Source organism: Colletotrichum navitas (genome assembly GCF_030913465.1).
Source record: "Colletotrichum navitas strain CBS 125086 chromosome Unknown LY79scaffold_5, whole genome shotgun sequence".
Lineage (NCBI taxonomy): Eukaryota > Fungi > Ascomycota > Sordariomycetes > Glomerellales > Glomerellaceae > Colletotrichum > Colletotrichum navitas.
This window is the reverse complement of record NW_026850551.1, coordinates 213,079-232,578: the sequence shown is the minus strand read 5'-3', so window position 1 is coordinate 232,578 and position 19,500 is coordinate 213,079. Positions and strand designations below refer to the sequence as shown.

The window sequence follows — 19,500 nt, the reverse complement described above, 5'->3', positions numbered from 1 at the left end:
AGGCTTTGAGAGAAAGAGCGGACAATTTGGGGTTACGGGTAAATTGCCAGTGCACTTTGGTATCCTGCCAGTGGGTTAAACCTATTTCAGTAGGCACTGCCACCACTGCCACCACCGCCACCGCTGCAGTATACAACCTATACAAAAAACGCCCTTTTTGCTGTAAATCCCTATAATGCAATAGTAGTAACAACAAGTAGCCCTCTTAGCCTAGCGGTAGCAACATCTTTGCTAGTAATTAGTACTACTACTACTACTGCAGCTACTGCCTAGGCAGTATAGGCAGTATAGGCAGGATTAATTTAGGCTGGCGCTGGGTTAATCTGACGCTAGGTTAATCTGATGCGCAAGTTTTTGAATCCTGGCCCTCTCATTGGTTAGACTGGTCCTGACATAACCTGTTTCCTAACTAGGTTTAACCCACTGGCAGGATACCAAAGTGCACTGGCAATTTACCCGTAACCCAATTTGGTGTTGTTCATGCCGCGATCGACGGCAAAGATGGAGACAGACGGAGAGAGCCTTGCCCTCAACCGCGCTGCTGGGTGGTTCCGCTCATTACCGGGGAACCCGAGTGCGAGATTAGCTTGGCAATCCACCGGTTCGTCCAGTCCCAAACTCTAAACATGCGTGATATGTGTCCGCACTGCCACTTGTGGTGGAGAACTCGGAGAAGTATAATTGAATATCTAATTTTGAAGCTCGGGGTGACATCCTTGCGATGCCAAGAAGTCGAGAGCGATACCAGAAAGATCGGGACAAGTTGACGGAAGGATGGAGATCAAGTATGAATTGTGGACTTGTCTGTTTGTGCTTTGAAGAAATGGAAAAGATTGAAAACCAGATCCAAGTATCTCTCGCGGGACTGCAAGACCTCTTGAGCTTGAGTTGCAGTGAGTTGCAGTTCGCTATTTGGCGAGTCATCAGGAGAGACATCATGACTCGGGGCATCGCCGACGTAATGCAGCGGACTGGAACGAGCCGATGGATGCGGAAAATACAGCACTCGCCAGGGTTATAGCATGGAAGGGTTCTATTACTATCACAGACCAAGTGCACTGCGCGCCTACAGTTTCTTAAGTAAGGCCTTCTTTGCGCTGAGACGCAAGAGTGCCCACAACATTCTTCGGATTTCTCGGTACTACCTAGGAGATGAGCGGCCTTGAAGTCCGTTTGTTCTCCCCAAATACCGTAGAAATTATTGAAGTGAACAATGTAAAGTTGCTTGCGGTCAATCCGGAGTCTTGACGACTTTGTGATGGTCGAGTGACCTGCTTCGAATGAGGACAGGTATCTGTGCTGAGGTAAAGGAGCAAGCTCAGTCGATCTGCGCGACATTGCTAACATGCAAGAAATTCTCACATTTGACCATCTCCTGGCCGTTTTTGATGCCTAGATAGGTGCCTTTGACGTCCCGCCCATGCGCCCACGTCGTTCAGATTCCCTTCGCCGTCCGTTGAAGGCCGGCGCATAAACTTGCCGAACCGATAAAGTGGGGCCGCCCCGGACCGGGACCCGGCCGACTCTAGGTCGAATCTCGTTGATAACGATCGTATCCTCAGCTCCATTACGATGACATGGTACTCGCTCTTCTCCCATCAGTCATCTATACCACCCTTGTCATACGACTCCCTGTTGCGCCGAAATCGAGCTCATCTCTTCGTGGCCATCTCCTGAGGTCGGCGTCAGCATCAGGCTGAGCTGTTGCGGCACAAGAGTGGGGACGGTAGGCACTGTAGGTTTTCTCTGAATTGAAAGGGTTTAGCTCGCACCAGGGACCAGTCTACGAAACTACTAATTACCAAAAGGCGAAGCCAATATCTTCATTGGGGAAAACACAAGCAATCAATGACAGATTGCGGCGCAGTGGTGTACGTGGTGCATAAATCTGGCAACTGTTAACATCCATGCCTGTCTTCGGGTTCCGGCCTGACTATTCCGATTGAGGTAATCCCAGGTTTCTCTACAAACAGGTAAGTAGTCTGGGGAACCAACAGGCTCCCGTCTACCCCTACAGCAGACGTACACTCACATCGGGTTTGACTGGAAAGGCATTGTATGCGCAAAAGCCTCGGAATTCGAAGCATAAGTAGTGCGCCTTACTCATTTCCTCTCTCTTTCTAAGCATCAATACGTCAGCGGTAGCTGCATCGCAACCTGTAGTCTGGTTACGATAATTCATATACTATTATACCTCTACAAGAAATCCACAGGTAATACTTACCTTATCTTTAAAAGTTCAACTTTGACTTTTGGTCATTTTCTTTAGTTTGGTCTTGATAAGTGCCGTCAGGATGCCACGTACTCTCATACTGTCCATGGGTAGAAGTCAATCGGAAACAAGCAGTGAAAGTTCTTCCAAGGCTTCAAACACCAGCCTGTTATAACTTGAACGTGGCGAAGAAAGTCAAACTTGTGTGTCCACCGTGGATCTGAAGCGTGGTAGAGGTAGGAACATCGGCTATGAACGGCTGAGCGCGATGGCCCCTCGCGCAACGAGAATGGAGCGAGACACGCTGCATCTCGCGTCTCACAACCACCGAAAACGGGTCCAATCTGTGGTACACAGCCCTACCGGATGATTGACCACCGCTTGGGTGCTGAACGCGACCTGCCCTTCACCGATAGACTGCCTACTTGGGCTACGTGGAGACTTCGCGTTCGTCAATATTTCCGCGGCTTCGGGATAAAGCTGAATCATGTCTGGGAACGACAGTTTTGATTTTCCCTTCTTTTTCAGTAAAAGAAGAAGATACGGAGTCATTGAATATTGAGATTGTATGAACAATAGTAGTCATCTTCCTTGACTAGCAATGTTGGTATTTTCCGGCTGAGGGAAATCTGTTCGCCTCGCCGCAAGGAACTACGAGGACTAATGCGTAACAGGCTTCCTTCAAGGAACGCAGGAACCAACGATAGGCGTGCGAGATGTCGTTCTTAGTGTGCAGAGCGAGGCTTGGGCGACCCTGTAGCACAAATCGACTATCAGAAGGAGGGAATCACGCCACGCCCCAAGCCCATAACACCGAGGCTGGGCCACATGGCTTCATTCTTGTACAACATACTACATGTAGACGCATATCAAGCAGCGTCACTGCGAGCTGTACGGACTGGGGGTACACGAGTGCAGCTAACCGGGGTTTGTAAATACTATGTCAGAAAGGACATCCCATCCCGAATAGTGACGAGAATTATATGATTGACACGTCTACTACTGTGCGACAATATCTTCCAAGAGGCTTTCGTCGTCTCCACCCACTCAGAAATAGCGGCCATGGAAACCTCCCAGGTGTCGTCTTCTAGCAAGCAGGACTTGCGTGAGTCTTTGACCATAGCGGTTCGGAGGGAGCCGGGGTCACAAGGGACACCCTCAGAAGCCGATTGGGAGCTGCACAAGGCGACCATCATCGACATCTACAAGCGGACGAACATGGGGCGGTTGCAGAGGGAGATGGAGACCTTGCATGACTTCAAAGCTACGTAAGTGATCCATCAACGCCTCCTCGAAGTCGCTACTTGATAAACACAAACACTGATGCCGAGATCCATCAAGCAAGCGCATGTACGACCGTCGGTTTCGAAAATGGGAGGTGGCCAAGAACATGAGCAAATCCGACAAGGTCAAGATACTAGCCAGTCTTGATGGTGAACCAAAGGCGCACTCGGCAGCGCTACGACTGAGCCGGAAAGACTGGGAAAAGATTGAAAGGTTCCAGAGATCTGAATTCAGGGGAGCTAGGAGGATGAGAGAGGTGTTATCAGCCAGCGCAAACCAGGCGAGTTTCTCACCATCGATGCCCCCGGTTTTGTCGGACGACGCAAGAACGCGGACAGCTTATTGTCTGCTCAGAAACGTGGAGGTGTGCTGCCAGATTCAGCTGAGAGACGCGAGTGATTTGGGCTCATACGGCTGCGTCGGGCGCGAATCTGGCTCAGGCCAGACACCGCGGCTATTTTGGCAGGACATCAAGCACGCAATACGCTCTGGAAGGACAACATCTTCGCCCGCGTCGACCACCGCCCATGGGATCCTCCGCGCGCAGATGAGCGGCACCTCGTTCGAGTCCTTCGACTTCGTCTGGGATATCTTCGCGACGCTCTCGTCCCCACTAACATCATCTTGTCGCTGGGACATGGTGCTGCCCAGGAAGAATGGCGTACAAAATATCTCCCAACCATTTTGGATCCGGTGGATGACGAGACACACCACCATCCTTGGCTTTATTTTGTCTTGTCTAAGGGCATCTGATCAACACTCCTCTTGGCTAGGGGAACACAGCACGACCCTTCACAAGCGCTAAAAGAAGTATTAGCTTAAAGAAAATACATAGCATGATGATCAAATTAACATTGTGGTATAACTTGCCACCCATGATCCTGCACTATCTATAAAAGCGTCACGTACGACCGCTGTGTCACTCGTTTTACAATGGACATTATGCTCATTCGTCCATAACTGCATCCGGCTCGGTAAGTGAGCTCGCTTCGTGGGGAAAATGATCATCTTCGCCAGCTTGGGCTGGAGCAGTGGTGCTAGAGGAATCTTACCATTTGAGGGGAATCTTCTCACATACTCCCGCTAAGACGAAGCGCCCTTAGCCAGCGAAGGCAATGCTGTTCCAAAAATGTATGACCCGGTCTGCTGTTCTAGGCTCTGGCCGCAGTGTTCTTCTCTAGTAGGATCCCCGTTTGCCAGATGATCAACCCAGCAGACGTGGGAATCCTGAGTTGGCGCCAAGGAAGCATATAATCGCAAGTTGCAAGATAGAGATATCAAGAGAAAAGCTGCGAGCAGTATAATGTTATGACACCTTAAGCGTTGAATCCCCCGTTCTCAAACACCCGGAGGAATATTATCACCTATTTACGTTTTGCAGCGTGGCGTTTTTACATAGCAATTTCCATGAAAGGTCCAAGAAAGTGGCTAGGCTGGCTATTTACCCCACACTACGCTATGTGATGAACCGCAGCGTCTTGTCATATGAGAGAAAAGTAGTTGTCCTATTAAGAAACTACGTATGAACCGGAGAAGCGGTAGAAATACCTTTTCTACACGGTCCGTGCGGGTGGTACGCCACATCCTGTGGCGGCGCTGCTGGCACTAGCCACACGAAGCTATTCCAGCTTCACGACACGCTACGAAATAGGTTTTCGCATATACCTCAATACATATCCTTCCTTTTTGAACTTTCACTCCGCCAATCCTTGGCTCTTTCAAATCCGTTCTTGTACGTGTCAAAGTCTTCCGCCGCTTGTTGTAACTCCTTCCGACTGGTCATGACAAATGGCCCATGTTGGGCGATTGGCTGGTCCAAAATCTGTCCGGCAATTAAGAGGAGCCGCGCACTTCCAGGTGCTGTATCGGGAACCTCGGCGTCGACTACATCGCCTTCTTTTTCAAAAATGACTGCGTCAAACTTCTTTCCGTTGCTCTGATCTTTACTCCTCGAACCAAAAACCGCCTCTCCCTCAAATACATAAGCAAAAGCATTCCAATCTTGAGGCAAGAGCTGGGTGAATTTACCTCCCGGCTTGATCTCCACGTCGAGAAACCAGACGGGCGTATACGCCAAGTCCTTGACCGAGTCAAACCCGCCGGATCTGCCCGATATGACTTTGACATAGACCTTGCCGTTGTCGAGTTGAACTTGTGGGATTTCTCTTGCGCGCAAGTCTCGATACCTGGGCTCGCACATCTTGAGATGCTTCGGAAGGTCAACCCAGAGTTGGAATCCGGCCCCTGGGGTCCCGTCGTCTTCCGGCAATGGCTGTTCGGAGTGCATGATTCCTCTTCCCGCTGTCATGAACTGTAGATCGCCGGCTCGCAAAATGCCCTTATTGCCCGCAAAGTCTTCGTGCTCTACCGAGCCTTTGAGGATGTAAGATATGGTCTCTTTTCCCCGGTGAGGATGATCGGGGAAGCTAGCGCCGGTGCTGCCGCTCATGTGGTCGAACATAAGGAACGGTGAGAAGTTGCGCTTGTGGACACTTCCGATGGCGCGGCGCACTCGGGCCCCTGCGCCCTCGGCTTGTTCAGGCGCTCTGAATACTTGAACGATTGCTCGCGATACCGACATTGTTGATCATGGAACTCGGTCACCCAACAACTGAACCTTGAAATGATGGTTTTACGAGATATAGTGGTTGACTAGTCATTTGAGATTCCAGCGAAAGACACGACAGAGACTTATACGCAAGCCTAATGCTTCAATACTAGCAGCAGTTGTTATGGTTCCAAATTGATAATACTTACAAACACGAGGGTGTGCCATAAAGGCAGCCGAATGTATCAATTATTGAGGGCCTCACCAAAAAGAAGCTAAGTTCTAATTGGCTGTCAAACACGTGCCTGTAGTATGGAAGCTTGGTAATGCAATGTCATAACCGCGCGGGGGGATTGATTGGAGGGTCTTTCAAGTGGCCTTTAATCCAATAGGGCACGTGCAAGGCATGAATGTGTAATACCCGCGCGCGAGATATTGGTCTTGAACTGCAAGTGATACTCCAAATGTTGAACTACTTGTATGCTAAGCACAACTAAATGCTCACTACATATCTTTGAAAGTAAAGATAAGCAACCGGTAACGTCATTAATATCAGAGGTCTATACTATATAATTGACGCTGAAAAGCCTCTGGAGGTGATCATTGCAAGCGCCATATATTTGAAATCAAGGAGTACTATATTGGTTCTGTCGAACACTTCGCGACCCTTAAAACATAAAGATATCAGGACCATCATGACTACTACGGGATGGAAACAATTGAATGACAAGGATGGCAACTTCCAGCGTCCTGCAACCGTTCTCCGTAACTTCATCTCCAAAGAGCCAGGGTCCAAGTTTCCGCCCGAAAAGGGAAGATACCATCTCTACGTCAGCTATGCTTGTCCATGGGTAAATCAGCCCTATTCCATATGGTTTTCCGGAATGTAGCTGATAACAGTGACGACGACAGGCGCACGAAACCCTCATCGCCCGTAAGCTGAAGGGTCTGGAAGATGTCATCTCGTTCTCTGTTGTACATTGGCACCTCGATCTCGAGACAGGTACGGCTGCAGGCGCACCGAGGATCAAGGTTCGAAGAAGATGCCTGGGTGTGACGACTGAAACCACTTAGGATGGCGCTTTCCCACTTCCTCGGAAGCCGAAGTCGATGGCGACAACGTGGTGCCAGATCCTCTGCACGAGGGTTTTACCCTCTTGCGCCAGATTTACTTTGAGACCGATCCCAATTACTCCGCAAGATTCTCCGTGCCTGTCTTGTACGACAACATCCAAAAAGTCATTGTGAACAATGAAAGCAGCGACATACTTCGGATGCTCGGAGCAGAGGTCAATATGCAACAGCCGCCCCCTCATGAGCTCCACTGACGTTTATCAGTTTGACGACATTATTGATGAGAAGTACCGCAACGTCTCGCTATACCCCGAGACGCTCCAAGACCAGATCGATGACGCTCATGCGTGGCAGTATGATCAAATCAATAACGGGGTGTACAAGTGTGGGTTTGCGGTCACCCAAGATGCATATGAACATGCTGTGACGTCTGTGTTTGACGGATTGGATCGGGCTGAAGCTCATCTGGCGTCTCCCAAGCCCTCCGATGGTCCGTACTGGTTTGGAAAGGAGATTACAGAAGTCGACATACGGTTGTAAGTTTCGTTTCTGACAAATCCACTGCCTTCCCGAGCTAACTTGTATTTTTGTAGATTCGTTACACTTATTCGATTTGACGTATGTTATTTTCCTCCACCCCCCGGCATTCCACGTCCCAATGAGATTGCCTCATGGACAATGCTTCTGAAAAATCAAGCCAGACTTGGACGTCATCAAGATTGAGTAACATGAATTACAGCCGATCTACATGTTCCATTTCGAATGCAACATTCGAGACATACGCTCCGGTTATCCCCGCCTTCCCAACTGGCTCCGCAACCTGTACTGGAACGTGCCGGCGTTCAAAGACACGACCAACTTCATTCACATCAAGAAAGGCTACACCAAGAGCCAAACCAACGTCAATCCACTTGCAATCACGGCGATGGGGCCGTTGCCACACATCCTATCGCTGGAAGATGAAGTCCCCGCTGTTCGTATCTCAAAATAGAGCGAGATGGCCAGACGGGCTTTGGTAACGAAACTTTTTTTTATTGAGCAACTATGAGTACTGCGCTGCAATAAAATTTCCCTATTTTTGTTCAGTCAGAGAGAATTGTCAGGATTTTCATTTAGCCCCAGACCTGCGCCTGAGTGCTTCCAAGTCGTGGCCCAAGTATTACGCATCGGATGCTCACTCCTTCATGATCCTACCCCCTTAAGCCATCACGACCATATGCACTTGTCGAAAAAGACAACGTCAACTGCGGACAGCAGTTAACGCCTTATATCTTATGACAACACTATCTGCGTATCGTTGGCAAGCTGTAATTAGGTTAGCTTTGTTGTTACTCTAGCAATTCACTAAGGGTGGATAAAGTTAGAAAAGCCAAGCATACTTATCAAATTTTTGGAACCGCCACCGTATTTTGAGTCTCGTGAAACGGTTCGGTGGTCTTCTTGGCAGTGGCAATATGCAACGGTTCAAAGGGCTTCTTCAAAATCCTAGCGGCTTCCTTCTCGGCTTCCTCGTTTGGCCGCTCAATTGCGGCGGCAAGCGTGAGGGATATGGCCTGCAGGAGCAGGATACCGAACCACGTAGTTTTCTGAGTAGGCGTCTCTCAGCCGATTGTCACCGGGCGGCCTTCCCGGGCACTTACCATTTCTTCGGCGTCCAATATACGCGAGTTGCAGTGTTAGGTGTCTCCTTCACAGGAAGAGGTGGTGAGGGAATGAATGTCGTCAAGCTTGGTGACTGCCACAATAGACGGTCGTGGTATGTTGAGGAAACGTAAGTTATACATATATATATATATATATATATATATGAAAACAGGGTCGTCGTGTCGTGTATCAAAGTACAAGGCCACTGTCACACGATCCTGGACCGCATAAGAACAACCGCGTACAAGGTATATTCGTTTGCGGAAGCCGGAAGGTATGGAATCATGTATTGTTACAGCCACTCGTACATGAATCTGTGACACGATGATGCGACTTGGGTTTAAAAGAAAGAAGGCAGTTGAGATTCTGTTGGTAACACCAAGGGATAGGTTGATATGGTTAACTGTACGTATTGGTGGCAATTGACGAATAATGGGGGTAACTGTGGTTCTCTATTATGTGTGAAGAAAAGAAGGATAATTATTGTGGGTTGGTTGGTTGAATAACTAACTTATTGCCCACAAATCCTTGGAGAATCTATGGCTGAATATCTGAGGATTTGCTGGCGATGAGTTATTGGGGTTAACCTAATAACTCCGATATTTATCTGCGATGGTTAATATTGTAACACTAGTAACTTTCTATAGTGCTAGAAATCCCCTATTATTTATATCTAAAAGAATAGCTAAAAAACGTAATAAAAACAAGAAGCTAAAAAGTATTTAATACTCTTTGCTTATATAGCCTATTATATATAAGAAACCTATCTATTTATCTATATCTCTAACTACCTATTACTAACTAGCTTCTCTAATGTATTATTTAGTGATAACTTTATAAATCTATCTGCTAGGTTATTACTGCTATAAATCCACTGTATCTTAAAAATTTATAGTATTTATATAACTAGTAAAGGGCTATAATATCTATTATAAGTTGCTTCTCCTTTATAGTGCTAAGTTTTATAAGGCACTTGTAAAGTAAGTATAAGTTAGTGTAGAGTATTATAGGTATTTATAGTAGCTTAAGGTAGTTAATAATTATTAAAGAGTAGTACTAATCGCGTAGGCAACGTCAGCGCTAGTAACTATCTTATAGACCTTAGAGGTAATATACTATATATAACTCTTTTATACTTTATTAAACTAAAGTAGATAATATTACTAGTTAACTTAAAGCTTTTATATTAGCAGTAGGTTATTTAATAATTTATTTATTAGCAAGAACTATAATAAAGCTAAGTTAAAAGGTAAAGTTATAGTTATTTATAAATAAGCTATTAATAAATATAAAGAGCTTAGTAGTTATAAGGTTAATTAGTAAAATTATAAGCTATAGTTAAAGTTACTAATTTACTATTTAATATAGTAGTTTAGAGCTTTAATCTCCTTTACTATAGGTAATTAGTGTTAGTAGTAACTAAATAGTTAAAGTAAGCTTTAGGTTAGTAGATAGAAGTAATATATACGCTATAGGCGTATTACTAGATGTAATCTTACTAGGCAGTAGGTAATTTCTTGTTAATAATTAGAGCTTTTTGCCTTAGCTTTCTAGTAAAAGGTAAGCTTACTATTAGTAGTAATAGATAATATACTACTATTAAAGGTAATAAAGTTATTATTATAAGTAACTACTTAGGTTTTACTATAAAAGTAGCCTTCTTAAGCTCTTTCTCTTTATAGGTAAGAATTTACTGTCTATAAGGCTAATTATATTATCTATTTATATACTAATTAATCTAAAGTTACTTTATTAGGTAATAATATTAATAAGTAAAGGTTAAAGGTTAATAAATTATCTAGAGATTCTCTCTATAATAGTAGTTATAAGTTATTACTAGTAGGTTCTTACCTCTATAATACTATATAATAGCTTAGTTACTATTATTATTATATTTACTAGGTAAAGATAGTAAATTTACATAGGCAAGTAGGCAAAAATAATATAATTTAGTAGTATTACTAATTAGGTATACGCTTAGGTAATATTATATAACTAAGGAGAAATCTACGTTAAAGTAGTAAAAGGTAAAGGTAAGTATTAATTACTAGGCTATTTACTAGATAGTAGGTAACTATATAAGAATTATTTCTTTACTATTATCTATATAGCCTTAGATAATAAGCTATAATTTCTTATAAGGCTATTTTTTTACCTTTACTTTATAAACTATATATAATTTAAATATATAGGTATTACTATAGGATTTCTTATTATAGGTAATAATATAAAATACACTATAGTTAATAAGGACTTTTACCTTTGCCTTATTAGATTCTTTAAAGGGTTTACTAGGTGTAGTAATAATCCTTTCTTATATAGCTTAACAGTAAGTATATAGTCTACTTCTCTTTTATAGTTAAGAACACTATAGTTATAGTAAGGTATATCTTATAAAGAATATAAGTATTAGGTTCTTTTATAGTAACTATAGTGTTATTATAGTAGTTTATTATTAATAATAATAGTATTATATACTTCCCTTTAGCGTTAGGTATCTCTATAGGTCTTCTTATACTTATATAGTGTACATAGGATTATCTTCTGCTTATATAGAGTAGCTAGTAGGTTTATTAGCGTAAGGAGGTCTAGTTAACCTTCCTCTGTATAGTAGGGTTTTACTATAGTAATCCTAAAGTTATATAGGCTATAGGGTAAATTAATAGTATAAGTAGTACTATTATTAGTAATAAGGTAAAATAGGCCTACTAGCTATATTTCTTATACTATATATAGACAAAGGATTAAAGGGGTAAAGTAATAGTATTAGTTAAATCTAGGCTATTATATTGTTAGTGCTTTATATAGCTATTACTTTATATAGATCTAGTGTACTATGTTATTACTTTCTTAATAGCTTTAGTGTACTATATAGTAGTTATAGTAGGTAGTAACTTATTAGTTATTTAGGGTATACACTAAAAACAAGAAAGTTAAGATAAGGCTATCTAGGCTAGCAGTATTATTAATTATTTAATAGTAAGTTAAAAGGTAACTTTAGGTTTAGCACTAGTTTCTTTATAAATAATCTTATAGGGTAGTAAAAGGGTATATAATAGCGCTTAACTTTACTAATACTATAATAGGCTTTAATAAGCACTTCTTTTACTTTAATAAATAACCTATAGGTAGTATATTTAAACTTACTAAAGTAAAAATTTAGGCTAACGTTAGTTATTATCTAATTAGGTAGGCTAAGATATATATTAATCTAGTATATCTATAGTGCTTCTATATATACTCTATAGTAATAATTATAAGAATCTTACTATATTAAACACTATTACTATATTAACTATATAAAGTACTAGTTTATTACTATTAAATATATTATATTAATAAGGATCTTATAGTTAAACTTATTATTATTATATAATATAAACTTAAAGTAACTAGGGGCTTTAGAGTATAATTAGTAGTAGTAGTAGTACTTATTAATAGCTTTAATTAATAACAGGAGGTGTTTTCTCTAGTGTATTTAAGTAACTTATAAAGTTACTAAATAGTTAGGTAGCTAAATTACTAGTAGATTTAGTATAATTTACTATCTATTAGGTGTTACCTAGTAATACTCTTCTCTAGTAGTTATAAAAGCATCTATAGGTAGCTAAATTAGTAAATAATAGGTATAACGTTATTACTTTAGATTAGCTAGTTAGTAAGGTTATTAAATTTTATACTATAATAGTCTATATTCTTTAAGTAAAAGAGAAATAGAGTATTAGTAGTTATTATATAAAAAACAAGGTTACTAAGTAGTATAAGTATATTAATTACCCCTAGGGATTTAAAGTAATTACTACTACTAAAGTAAATACTTACTTTACTTACTTAGGTAGTATCTATAGGTATCTTTTTGTCTAAGTGCACTAAAAGGCAAGGTATTACTTATAACTAGTGGTTAATTTCTTAGCTACACTAGTGTTAAGTATAATACTATAAAAAGTTACTACTAAATAGCGCTTATTAAGTATAAATATCTTATTAGTTTTTATAGTCTTACTAAGTAATAGCTCCTCTAGTAGGTTTTTATAAGTAAGTGTATAGCTAGTTACCTAGTTATATAACTTAGAGAATATAGTTAGGCTATTAATTAATAGTTATATAAAGAAGGTAATAAATATAAAGAACACTATATCTATATAGTTATTATTATTACTAGTAGGTTGTTTTTTACTATTACTTACTTCTTAAAGATAACTTATATTATAACCTTTATAGTTAAGAAGAAAGTAGTTAAAGGTAGCTAGTAAAGCTTATATAAAGTAGGTGCTTTTATACTAGTTAAACAAGGATTACTACTTTTCTTTAGTGTATTTAGTTAACTAATAACTAGGTTTACTATAGATAAAGCACTTCTTAGTTAATTTATTATTACACTAGTTTTTACTATAGTAGTTACTCTATAAAGAACCTTATATTTACTATAGATTAGCGTAATTATTATAGCTACTATTATACTTATAGTTAACTTAAAACTACTTATCCTCTATAGTAGATTTATCTATAAAGTATTATATAGGTAGCTTATAGTAAAGTAAAATATTTACTACTCTATTATATAGTTATATATAGAGGCTATAGAATATAGCTAGTAAGTTAAAGAAGGCTATAGTGCACTTAGGTATACTATAGCAATAGGTAATAAGGCACTTATAATAATCCTTATTTTTTAGTAGGCTATTATAAGTAGTTACCTTAACTAGCTTAGTAACCCTTTTAATAAGTAACTTAAGGATCTTAATCTTATTCTTACTATAGTTTTTATAGGCAACTAAGTTAAATAATGTACAGTAAAGCTTAGTAATATAGGCTAAGTGTACCTTATTACCTTTAAATTATTCTTTAAGCTTTACTATTAGAGCGTTAAAATTACCTGCCTATTAGCAGAGGGTAAAGGTGTAATACTCTTGTAGTTTACCTTAAAGTATTACTTAAATTACTGCTTTATAGTAGTCTTATGTTATATCTACCTAGACACAAAGGTTATAGAATAATAGTAATTTTAAGTTAATAGTCTTATATTAGCTACTAGTATATTTTATAGCCTAGTTATTAAAGTATATCTTTATAAGGTTACTTATTTACTTTAGCGTTAGCTTTAATGTTGCTATTAATATTACTATAGTTAACAAGAGCTCCTGTAGTAGTATAGTAGTTATTATATATAGGCTATTAATTTTAGCTATTATATAGGGTTTTAGTGTTAATATAGGCAGTAGTAAGGTAAAGGTTAGGTTATTATAAAAGGTTTAGTAGCTAATTACTAGTAATAGGCGTACTTTAACTGTTTTTACTCTATATATAATTATCTTATAGCCCTTAATGTCTTTAATAAAGTTAAGGTCTTTAAGGTATTCTCTAAAGTTATATAATAATCTCTTAATAATAGTGATTATTTTGTTAGTCTAGTAGGTGCCTTCCTCCTGTTAAAGGGTATTAAACACACGTTAAGTAATTAATAGGTATTTACTATAGTTAACCTATACTTTATAGTTAACAAAGAAGTTATATAGACCTATTAAGACCTTTAGGTTAATAGCCTTAAAGTTACTAATAAGCTAGTTAGTAAGGTCTTCTTATATATAGTAAAGTAATTTACTACTAAGGTAGTTATTATACTTAGATTTACTAAGGTAAAACATAATAATAGTGTTAAGTATAAAGGACTATTGTTTTTTTATAAGGTTAGTTAGTAACCTTATAATATAATCTTTCCCCTATTAGTGTAGAAGAATATACTATATAAGGGTAAAAGGTATAGTAATAATATTGTTTATTACTGCTATCTTCTCTACTATGTTAGGTAGTATATTATATTTACTATAAATCTCCTCTTCTTGTTGCCTTATAGGCAAAGGCACAGTAACCTAGGAGCCTTGCTTACTTATAAGCTTATCTTGTTTACTTATCTTAGCTTAGGTCTTCTGCTTATAGGCGCAGTGTTATTTACTGTTATCCTCTGTTAGCCTAATGACCTCTTAAACATAGGTGTTTCTTCTAGTAGACTAGAAGGTATATACGTTTATTAGAAGGATTACTACTAGTAGTATAAACAACTAGAGAAAAATATACTCTTATAGGTAAATAACTTAAGGAAAAACAATAGGCTGTTGTATTAGCCGCTTATTAATGCTATTAATTAGCAAAAAGAGGAGAAATAATAGGCTATTATATTAGTAACTTATTAACGCTATTAGTTAGTAAAAGAAGTATATATATAAGAAAAAGAAGTTAGTAAGCTAAAGAGCTTATAATAAATAGGATATAGTAAATAATTACTAGTTAGCTATAGGTATATAAAGTAAGGGGTTTTTTATAGTTAAAAGTGCTTCTCTAAAGGCAACAAAGCTTATATAATAGACGTAAATTAATAAGGTTTCTGCTAGTCAAGGGGACTAGTTATAGATCTATTAATTAACCTGTTGTAATAGGTAATTAGTACAATATTACAGTAAGGGTATTCGCAGAGGCGTTTTTTAGTCCTTGCCTACTCTAGGCGTATAAATAATTAACTAGCAATAATTACCTCTTCTTGTAGTCCTTGCTAATCTACAGTTTAGACAGTAAAGTTAACCTATATAGTTAACAGTAAAGTTAACTACTAATTAGTGTTAGTAACACTAAGGGATAGGTTAATATAGTTAACTATATATATTAGTAGTAATTAATAAATAATAGGGGTAACTATAGTTCTCTATTATACATAAAGAAAAGAAGGATAATTATTGTAGGTTAGTTGGTTAAATAACCAACTTATTGCCTACAAATCCTCAGAGAATCTATGGCCAAATATCCGAGGATTCGCCAGCGATGAGTCATCGGGGTTAACCTAATAACTCCGATATTTATCCGCGATGGTCAACATTGCAACAGATTCGTTCAGGGGTTATATGACAACCAATGACCCACTCTGCCTGCGTCCATTAGATGCAATCTTACAATTCTAACGATATGACGATATTAGATGAATGGAAAAAACCGGAGGGGCTCTCCCTTCCGAAACCTCGTAGGCTGGACCATGTATGTAGCGGTAGAAAAGGCTCACACCATTAGATTGGTAAAAGCTTTATGCGAATTGCAGCGCAAACATAGACACGATACTCAGCAGAAGCATAGTCGCTTCTATGTTCCACGCAAAAACATTTGGCGGCAAAGGGCTTTATTCCACTCGAACTACCTAAGATCATCCCCGGAATGACGCTCGACAAAGGAAACGACCATTGATGGTGGTCATCGTCGCACAATGGTCTTGCAGGGGAAGACCCCGGGGATACCTCAGGGAGGGCTCACCATGGGTAATCAGAACACAATATCGACTTGGACTGATGGCAGCTTCCGTCTAGTTTCAGATACGTGCAGCTGTTGAGTGATTCGTCCCTGGGCCGACAATACACGGAGTGCCCCTCCCCATTGATCGGCTATTGACCAACACCCCAGGAGGCAGTACACTGTTCACGAGACAAATCTGTGATAATCAAGAAAAGTTGTATTTATGGTATCGGGTAATAGTTGTTGTAGTCAATGCGACATGTCGCAGTTGCTTTAAAGCAGAAAGAGCCCCAAGTCTTCAACGCTCAGCGCTCAGTGGCGTTTACATCTATGTTCTATGTATCATGACCTTATTCTCGCTCTCTTTATACAATCGTCCTGCTACATTAGAACGTACATCTCGCCACCTGGAGTCTCAGTTGGCGAATATCAATTCGTCCTCCGTCAACACCTCCAGCGCTTCCGAGCTGGCCTGGACGCTGGATTGCGGCTCCGATGTTGGCACAGGCTCATACGTCTCCTCGAGGTACACTGCATCTTGTCAATTTTAGGCACAGCTGAAGACGAGGGATGCGAACTCACCACCAGGGCGTACAACAAAGCTTGCCAACAAAGCCAAACCAAATACGGACGCGAGGAGGACAAAGATGGCCTGGTCAAACACACCCACTGTCGAATAGTAAAGCGTGTTGAAAGCGATGGGGCCCAACACCCTCGACAGAGCGTGAAGGACCCCGATAGCACCCAAAAGCTGTCCCACCTGATCGGCAGGCACGTGCTTCGTGATAGCTGCTTGGATCGTCGCGCTGCCGAGTCCACCAAAGGCCGTCACCATACCGGAGAGCACAAATATGGCCTCATTCCTAGCGAAGATGTAGCCCAACGAGCCGGTGACATCCGAGAGCAATGAGAAGCGCAGAATCCAGCAGTCAACAGCGTCGGCGCCGTGGTTTCCTTCCACTAACGAGACACCTGAGACCCTTCTCCGGTAGGCCGCAGGCCTCAGGCGGAAGACGTAGTTGATGATAGGGAGGACAACGAGGAGCGCCACGACACGGACCATGGACACGGCCGAGATGAAACGCGAGCTCTCCAAGGTACCCCAACCCCAGGTCTCTGGGGACTCCGAGTACAGCAGAATGACCGTGCCTGCGCTCATCGTCGCGCCGATGAAGATCATGTCGGTGAAGGAGAGGGCAATGATGTTGAGACGCAGCCTCGACGAGGTACCCTTGCCTGTGGGCCAAAGGACCCTGAGAGGGGCCAGCGGGTTCGCCGCCTTGAGCGTTGACCAGGTCCCCCTAGCCACACGCTTCTGCTCTTGATCGTGCTTCTCGCGGGCGCGCAGCTGGCGCTGGCTGCTGAGCGACTCGGGAACGATGAGCCCAACAAAAATGATGAAGAAGATATGGCAACCCATAGTGACGTAGAAGACGGAGAGAAGGGTGCCGGTCCAGGCGACGAAGTAGCCCGTCAATAGCGGCCCGAAAGCCAGACCCGTGAACAGGCAGGCGTGGAGGTAGCCGATGCGCACACCACGCTGGGAGGGCCGGGTGCAGTCACTCGCATACGAATTGATGAGCACACTACCGGCCGTGAAAGATCCCGTCAGTCCGTCGGCGACGGCGCCGAGGAGCAACCAGTCGTAGTGAAAAGTCCATGGGAAGTTGGCGCATAAAATGACGATCAACTCAGCCACGACGCCGCCGCAGGACGCCAGGGCGAGGAGTTTTCTTCGGCCGTATCGGTCGGACAGCTGTCCCAACTTGGGCGCGGTGATGGCGGACAAAGTTCCGGTGATGAGGTTTATGGCCAGGGTTAACATGGAAACGCGCTTCTTAACCTCCTTGATGAGGCACTGGGGGTTGTCCGCGCCAAGAATTACGGGTGTGTAGGCGAACGCCGGGTCCAGGACCTTCTGGTCGGCGAAATGGCGCTGGCAGACCAAGTCGACGATTCTGCAACACAATGTTAGCAACCGCGACAGCAGTCGGGCCACGAGCATTACGAGGTTTTGACATACAAATTGAGCTTGGGCACCAAGGAGCCTCCAAAGGCCAGGGTGAAGAGGGCATATGGGACGAGAAGCCAGTAAACCTGGCGCACGCAGGAGAGAGTCAGCACACGTCGGGATCACAGGACGACCCGAGCCGGGCAATATGTCCCTACAGATGGTGTCTTCCACCACGGCAAGCCCTCGAAGTCGGCGTAGCCAGGCCATGTATCCTTGCAAGAGCTGTCGCCATCGGGAGCGCCCGCACTCAGCAGCGACGTCGTTTCTGTTGCCTCATTGACGGGCTTGTTGTGAACATCCCGGTCCACGCGGGTAACAACGATGTCATCTTTGGGAGTCGACATGTTGAAGAGAAAAATCAAATCCAAAATGCCCGTGTTGATTGCGTTCTCGGATTTAACGGTTGGCGCCGATAGCGTTTTTTTTGTTGCATACAGCTCTGGGGAAGCTCTTTGAGGCTTATAATCAGCCAACGGGAGCCGCGCCGTTTAGATTCGGGTACTTTGCTTAGTTGCGAGGGTCGGATCGTCGGGCGTTTGAGCCATATATCGTGTCTCGGACAGTGAGTTCGGGGGCGAATGCGGTAAGCTGGACAAAGTGAGACTGCTAGGCTGCCATTCTTCTTGGATAGTGTCTGCTGCACTCGACCTGAGGTAGGCTTTTCCTAGAGTGAGCGCTTCAGCGGTAGAAGGTCGGAGGGTGCATGGGCGAGGCGAGGAGAGGTGCTTCATGCGACGCAACAAGAGTGGGAAATGGGAAAAGAAATAGAAACTTGAGCTATGTCGTGTAGAGGGCCACCCGAGGGGGGGCACTGCTCCTACACCTAAGAGATAAGGCGAGATGTGGGACGGTGATGGTCGCTGATGAAATCAGTAGCCAAGGGCCCGGGCGAGAGACTCACGCTACATCACACTACTACCTAAAGGTACGGTAGTGCAGAGAGAACCAGACCTGCAGGGGGTGGTCCGACTTCGATGGAAGATGTGGAGCACGTTTACATAGTATCCGTAGTGTAGAACGGAAATGGGATGGGATGGGATGGATTAGTGTAGTTCCCTCCGGACATGGGTCGTAATGTTCGCTTCAGAAAGCGGAAGGTCAGACTGAGCATCGACAGCGCTATCAAATCCTATTGGAGCGGCGTTGGCATGTTGACAACAGTAGTGCGCCGTCTGTCGTCCGCAACGGCCTAAACACGTTTCGGTTGCGAGGAACGCAGGGAATGGACGGCGGAGAGCTCGGGCTCGGAAGAATGGTAAAGTACCTAACCTATATGCGTAGAGGGCTAGGTATCATCGTCATCGTGTTTCGGTCATGAATGTGTACAGTCACCATCTGCGAAGCCGTTATTGGTGCGGGGATGTATTCCAGAGGATGGAAGTCGGCAGTGATTTGCTCGCCAACCCCTGCGAAGCCGTGGAAAAAAGAAGCAGCAGCAGGACCAGGGACAAG

At 42.5% G+C, this 19,500-nt stretch overlaps 6 protein-coding genes across 6 annotated transcripts; 3 read left to right on the top strand and 3 right to left on the bottom strand.

The window, feature by feature from the left end:
* Positions 1 to 1,066: 1,066 nt before the first annotated feature.
* LY79DRAFT_283709 (uncharacterized protein) lies at positions 1,067 to 1,733 on the bottom strand. The gene is made up of 2 exons (XM_060552139.1): positions 1,363 to 1,733; positions 1,067 to 1,299 (listed from the first exon to the last, which is right to left on the bottom strand). The coding sequence occupies exons 1-2, from the start codon at positions 1,566 to 1,568 to the stop codon at positions 1,146 to 1,148; spliced, it is 360 nt and encodes a 119-aa protein (XP_060418930.1). The 5' UTR covers positions 1,569 to 1,733; the 3' UTR covers positions 1,067 to 1,145.
* A 1,478-nt stretch (positions 1,734 to 3,211) lies between these two features.
* On the top strand, positions 3,212 to 4,249 carry LY79DRAFT_655987 (uncharacterized protein; the record flags this gene model as incomplete). The annotated part of the gene is made up of 4 exons (XM_060562678.1): positions 3,212 to 3,480; positions 3,554 to 3,709; positions 3,763 to 3,860; positions 3,963 to 4,249. The coding sequence occupies exons 1-4, from the start codon at positions 3,275 to 3,277 to the stop codon at positions 4,247 to 4,249; spliced, it is 747 nt and encodes a 248-aa protein (XP_060418929.1). The 5' UTR covers positions 3,212 to 3,274.
* An 820-nt stretch (positions 4,250 to 5,069) lies between these two features.
* LY79DRAFT_538544 (RmlC-like cupin domain-containing protein) lies at positions 5,070 to 6,270 on the bottom strand. Its single transcript, XM_060556752.1, has one exon. It carries the CDS (start codon positions 6,075 to 6,077, stop codon positions 5,163 to 5,165), a length of 915 nt encoding a protein of 304 aa, XP_060418928.1. The 5' UTR covers positions 6,078 to 6,270; the 3' UTR covers positions 5,070 to 5,162.
* Positions 6,271 to 6,542: 272 nt separating this feature from the next.
* On the top strand, positions 6,543 to 8,444 carry LY79DRAFT_283674 (glutathione S-transferase). Its single transcript, XM_060552138.1, has 6 exons — positions 6,543 to 6,895; positions 6,957 to 7,047; positions 7,119 to 7,333; positions 7,383 to 7,654; positions 7,712 to 7,736; positions 7,858 to 8,444. Exons 1-6 carry the CDS (start codon positions 6,740 to 6,742, stop codon positions 8,107 to 8,109), a joined length of 1,011 nt encoding a protein of 336 aa, XP_060418927.1. The 5' UTR covers positions 6,543 to 6,739; the 3' UTR covers positions 8,110 to 8,444.
* A 7,229-nt stretch (positions 8,445 to 15,673) lies between these two features.
* Positions 15,674 to 16,244, top strand: LY79DRAFT_538533 (uncharacterized protein). The gene is made up of 2 exons (XM_060556751.1): positions 15,674 to 15,771; positions 15,819 to 16,244. Exons 1-2 carry the CDS (start codon positions 15,734 to 15,736, stop codon positions 15,961 to 15,963), a joined length of 183 nt encoding a protein of 60 aa, XP_060418926.1. The 5' UTR covers positions 15,674 to 15,733; the 3' UTR covers positions 15,964 to 16,244.
* On the bottom strand, positions 16,234 to 18,080 carry LY79DRAFT_538532 (major facilitator superfamily transporter). Its single transcript, XM_060556750.1, has 2 exons — positions 16,617 to 18,080; positions 16,234 to 16,565 (listed from the first exon to the last, which is right to left on the bottom strand). Exons 1-2 carry the CDS (start codon positions 18,037 to 18,039, stop codon positions 16,450 to 16,452), a joined length of 1,539 nt encoding a protein of 512 aa, XP_060418925.1. The 5' UTR covers positions 18,040 to 18,080; the 3' UTR covers positions 16,234 to 16,449.
* Between the last annotated feature and the right edge of the window lie 1,420 nt (positions 18,081 to 19,500).